At 49.3% G+C, this 5,488-nt stretch overlaps 2 protein-coding genes across 2 annotated transcripts in view; one reads left to right on the top strand and one right to left on the bottom strand.

Annotated features, from left to right (window-relative positions):
- The first annotated feature begins 263 nt into the window (after positions 1–263).
- LOC119356243 lies at positions 264–1,034 on the top strand. The gene is made up of 2 exons (XM_037623174.1): positions 264–514; positions 609–1,034. Exons 1-2 carry the CDS (start codon positions 353–355, stop codon positions 867–869), a joined length of 423 nt encoding a protein of 140 aa, XP_037479071.1. The 5' UTR covers positions 264–352; the 3' UTR covers positions 870–1,034.
- A 2,914-nt stretch (positions 1,035–3,948) lies between these two features.
- Positions 3,949–5,488, bottom strand: part of LOC119356242 (probable potassium transporter 15) — a 6,975-nt gene continuing 5,435 nt past the window's right edge. The window contains exon 10 of the mRNA XM_037623173.1: positions 3,949–4,891. Coding sequence (XP_037479070.1) covers positions 4,375–4,891 — 517 coding nt within the window. The 3' untranslated portion in view covers positions 3,949–4,374. The remainder of the gene's footprint in view (positions 4,892–5,488) is intronic.

Raw genomic sequence — 5,488 nt, 5'->3', positions numbered from 1 at the left:
CCAGGATTTGGTTTTTTCGATCCGTCCCAAACAGGCCTAAAGGTACGTGAGGTCGGCAGGCATGGGCAGATTAAGATTCGTTTCTCTTTCTTCTCTCGGCAAACCCTTCACGAGCATGGCTACCGCGCGCGCCACACAAACGGTCGACAGTCACGCACGCACCGCCGCACCACACAACCCTGTCGACCACCCCGTGTCGCCATGCGCCCGCAGCGATCCCCGTGGCCCCCTCCGTCCACCCCCGGCCTACAAAACCGGCACTGCACCTCTCGTCCTCCCACCGTACTACCGCAAGTGCAAAGTAGCTCATACATCCATCTCAGCTCCTCCACCGACCACCAGACCCAGATCGATGGCTTCCTCATCCGTGCTGCTCGGAGGAGGCGCGGGCGCCGCCGCCTTCACCGGCGCCGCCGCCGGCAAGGCTCTTCCCAGGCCGTGCTTCCTCGCCGCTCGTCCCCACACCGTCAGCGGCGGCCGCCTCTGCCTGCAAACCCCTCCTAGGGCGACTCCCGTACGTGCACTTGATGTTATTACTACCACACTCTGGTGTTTGTTCTTTGCGATGTTACGTATGCTGACTGTTCATTGGTTCATTCGTGCGTCAGGCTAACGACGCCGTCGAGACCGTGAAGGGGGCGGCCGGGGAGGCCGGAGACAAGGCCTCGGAAGGGGCGGACAGCGTGTCGAAGGCGGCGGGCGACGCGGCGGGCAAGGTTCAGGAGGCGGTGGAGGGCGCGGTGGAGGGAGCCAAGGACCTCGGCGAGAAGGCCAAGCAGGCGACGGAGGAGGCGTGGGACGCCACCAAAGACGCCGCGCAGGGCGTCGCCGACGACGTCACCGCCGCGGTTGAGGATGTGAGCAAATGAGCTCAACATTTGCGTATCAGCTTTTCAGTTCGCCGATTGGATATTGAACATGCATGATGTGCATGCGAGTGTCTGTTTTGTGGATCTCATAATTAATGATGTATGCTTTGTATAAGAGCTACAACGTTGGTCAAAAGTTGTGCTAAGAGCATCTACAACTGAACATCTCATGCCCGTCGCAAATGTCCAGACGGGCTGCCAGAAAAAACGTCACTCAACACCCCATATCCGACCCAAACAACTGGATTGATAGGCACTCCTCTTACCTAGTTCATATCTAGGGCGGATATGAGGATGCCTGAACGCGCCCGTCATGCCGGACTGATCACAAGAGCCCACGCATCACACGCAGAGACCGGCGGTCTGACGAACGCTTCCTCCAGTTCTCGGTGTGGATGAATTCATGGTGCCGCGTGGCGTCGGTCCGACGGACGCCTCCTCCAGTTCTCGGTGTGAATGCATTCATGGTGCCGCGTGGCGTCGCTCCGGCATGCCGCCGAGGGAGCAAGTCTATCTATTTAAGCCGAACAGTGGCAGTGAAACCCTAGCCTCCCCATTCCTTCCCACTCGCGCCGCAACTTCCATCCGCCCTGTAGCCGCTAGCCATGGCCCGGGAGAGGATCACCACCTATCCAATGTCGATGCCGGCACGTCGATTGTAGCTCGAGGAGGATATCCGGGCCAGGCGCGCCGCTCGTGTCACTATCGGTCTGCCTCCGAATTCGCCAGAGCCAGAGGAAAAGGAGGAGGAAGCGTGGCAGCAAAAGGAAGCGGATTAGGACCCCCACCCATGGAGGAGGAGGAGGATCTGGAAGCGGACGACGCGGCGGAGTCGGAGGAGCAGAGACCGCAGGCTTTGCCATGGAGAACGCCATGGCGGAATTCGAGGTCGCCCAGGCAGCGAAGATGGCGAAGCAGACTGCCATCCTTAAATTCATCCAAGATGAGGCCTATATGGAGTCCAACCGCCCAAGCTTGCACCGACCCTTCTAATACTCTTCCAATATGCATCATCATCATCATCCAAACATCAACCCTTTGCTCATCTTGGAAATACACCCTATGGAAAACCTCACCCACAAATCAGTACTAGGCCACTATTTACCTATGGACCTTTCATCGTCACTGATCGAATCTAATGCCTTCTTCGGAGCTTGTAGCAAGCGATATTCAGATTTCAATCTGGCGCCGTTTGTAGTCCCATGGGCACTATGGAACTTTAGAGATGGCATTGGGTTAACCATAGCATTTGGTTGAACATGAAACAAATATGTCACCTAGTCCTACAACACCTGAGAAAGTGGAAAGTGTTTTTCAAGTTGTTCGGCTTCCGCGGTGTTTGTGGCTTCAGACAAAGGTGCCCGACTTTGTCGATGCTGATGACGGCGATGCCCTTCGTGCCATTCCCTCTTTGGTGGCATCGTCCTTAAGCATTCCCACTTTTTCTACCATCTGGGGTCCATTACTCCGGGTGAAAAGCTTGACCCGGCTAGCCGGGGCAGACTATAGCAGCATCTTTGACGTCGTTCCCTCCGTTGGGATTATGACCACATGGTTGTCGCATGTTCCCATGTTAGCATTATGAGACGGGATGGTGGCTTCAGGTGCGGTCACAGATGGAGTAGCGATGCTGCGGAGTATGGTGGCTTGTCGTCCTCTAAGGTTCAAGGAGGCCCAAGACCGCTTCCCTTCGATGGTGTCCTCTCACTCTCTGGCGGCGAGGTATTGGCAGTTTACGGTGCTCCTTAGTGGTGTTAGTTCAATTGTCGCAGCCCTCCCGCCCTAGTTTGTCTGGTTTTGTGTCTGTAGCTAGGTGTAGGCGATTTTCGCCTGGTTTCACTCCAATTAACCGAGCTTTGATAGGTTTTTGGATTCGATTTTTCTTATAAACCGAATCAACTATGTAGGTTTTTGGGTTCGGTTTTTCTTATAAACTGGACCAATTATATTCTTCTTATGGAAATTCTGGAACCGTTTGCCCTCTCAAAGAGGTTCTTCGAAAAAATAAAATGCTTCAGGGATGGCTACCGCGCAGGCCCATGACTCCTTTGCCTCGGGTTGGGGCGGACCGGGAAAGTATCGGGTGCACCGGTGCTTGTGGTGCTACCGGTGCACCGGACGCCCGTAGCATGTTCAAAAATGCTTGATTTTTTTTTGAAAAGAATTTAGCGCATTCACACAACATTGGTCTATGCTGTCGCAAAAATTCAACTCAAAATTTGAAATATTTCTCAAGGTACAAAAATCACAAAATCCACACTGAATAGTACACAACAGAAGTTGGGCTTTAAATTTGGCCCATTATCACATTGATGCTAAAATTGTCATTTTTGTATCTCCTCCAATGCTTTGAATTCTGATTTGAACTCTTGCAACAACATAGACCAATGTTGTGTCAATGTGCTACATTTTTTGCAGATTTTTTGAAACATTTATTAACACGCTACGACTTCCGGTGCAGCAGTAGCACCACAAGCATCGGTGCATCAGATACTTTCCCAGGGCAGACCTATGTTGTCCCAGCGGTGACACCTGGTAGAAATTTGGTTTTCGTTATATGTAGTCTATATTTTGGGCTTGGACACCAGAAAAAGTTAATGTTGGACACCGGTTGAGAAATTGGGGCAAGGAAGAGAGACATGCAGCGAGCATGACACCTTCAGCCGAATGGCCAGGTCTTTGCCCCTACCTTCTCCCACCTTCTTGTTGCCAGCGATTCTGCTCAACACACTGATTAATGGAATAATGAAATGTTCCAAGTTAAAAAAAAGGTGCCACGAAGAAAGGACAAACTACAGACGCCACAAGGATGACACCATCGCCAGTGGAAAGGACAAAACACATATTCACACACTCGTCACTAATTTAAAACACGAAAACTAATACATACTCCCCCCGATCCACATTAATTGTCGCAGATTTAGTACAAAATTGTACCAAAATTGTGCTAAGTCTATGACAATTAATATGGATCGGAGGGAGTAAGTAATAAAATTCATTCAGTCCTTGCAGGGCTGCATTTGGGTACAGAAACTGAAGCCAGACTATAAAAACCCCAATAAGTGCAGATAAGAAAAGGTAAGGATAAAGCAACAGCACTGCTCGATGGCCGTAAAAATGTACATATGTATATGTAATATATATGACCTAATGATCCTTCTCAGCTAGCACTCTGCATTTTGCAAACAACAAAACTGGCCCCACAGAACCGAAGGAGCACACAGCAATCTGCTGCACAAGGGAAATATACAGGTTAAATACATCATCGTGTGATGTGCCTGCCTGCTGCCACAATGCCGGCTGCGTTTCGACGCGGTACAAAACTTACAGGAGACATGGGCTCCTACTGTCCTAGCCATCACCTTCTGAATAAAGCCAGGAAAGTTAAGCATTTGCCTTCCGACAATCACCATTGTTGTTCCTTTATATATGGTTAGTGTGATCTCTACTGGATAAGTAGATTGCCATGAACAAAACAACTGTGCTGAAGCAGTAGGTTCCGCGTTCAGACATAAGAGGTCAAGCGCACCTGCAGCAGGTTCGAGTGTGGGATGCTCATCGACACAATCGCCCTGCGGCAGTTGTTCCTCAGGAACGCGAAAAAATAGTTTATGATCAACTTCTTGAAGAACCACGAGTCCTTCCTGGCTTTGACAATGGGGTTGTCGATGAGATACACGGCTCCAGATTCCTTCGCCTGCTTGATGAATGCGAGCTCCAGCTCAAGGTTCTGTGTGTAATCCAACGAGGGATCTTGAGGCGTTGAGCAACTGGGTGTTTCAGGAATCGTGTCTACTGAAGGTGTAAAGTCCACCAGGAGAGGGGCATCGAGTGAGTAGAGGCTGCCGTTTGGCGCAGTGATTATCTGTCCAGGGGTTGAAGGCTCCTCATCGGAGTCGACATCATCTTCACTCTGTAGGGACAACTCTACAGCCTCCCGCTGTATGAACTTTTCAAGGCCTTCTATCAGAAGGCGCTCAAATGTGTTATGGTGCTCCTGTTTCTTGTCTTTGTATCCGTATCTGTGCATTATCAAGTTAGCATCATAAGAAAATTTTAGAGTTGATTCCATAGACTCAAGCAAGCTCTCAGAATCTCACCAACAGTTTATACTTAATGGTATGTACACCAACTTTGCATGACAATTAAAAAACAATCAATCATTGCTCATCAATGTACATGAAGATACAAGATATGGTGGCACAACAAACTATACGACTAATTCATTAAAATCACAGTACTTTTGCGTTCTACCGAAATTTGTAATTCTCCCAAGCAAAAGAAGTAATGTCAAACCCATTGGTAACAAATGTATTAGTGTAGGAATAATCATGGATCAAAGCAAATCATTTTTTTTAAACGGAGCAAGACTCTGGTAACCAGGCGCTTACCGACCAGTTATTAGACTATTCTGATTTGGCATTTCTTATTTCATTTTGGTCTATACATTTTCTGTATTATTTGCGGTTGTACGAGAGTTGAGCATAATATGGAACCTACCATTTCGAGCTAGTAGGACCACTAACTGGCTGTGTGATATTTTCAGTAGTAATGGGCGAAAATGGCACGAATGGAGAAAATCGCATTCATACCCTGCATTTGGTAGTGCTAAAACCTAT

Source organism: Triticum dicoccoides, chromosome 2A (assembly GCF_002162155.2).
Source record: "Triticum dicoccoides isolate Atlit2015 ecotype Zavitan chromosome 2A, WEW_v2.0, whole genome shotgun sequence".
Lineage (NCBI taxonomy): Eukaryota > Viridiplantae > Streptophyta > Magnoliopsida > Poales > Poaceae > Triticum > Triticum dicoccoides.
The sequence above is the reverse complement of the archived record's forward strand: the minus strand, read 5'-3'. Positions and strand labels throughout refer to the sequence as shown.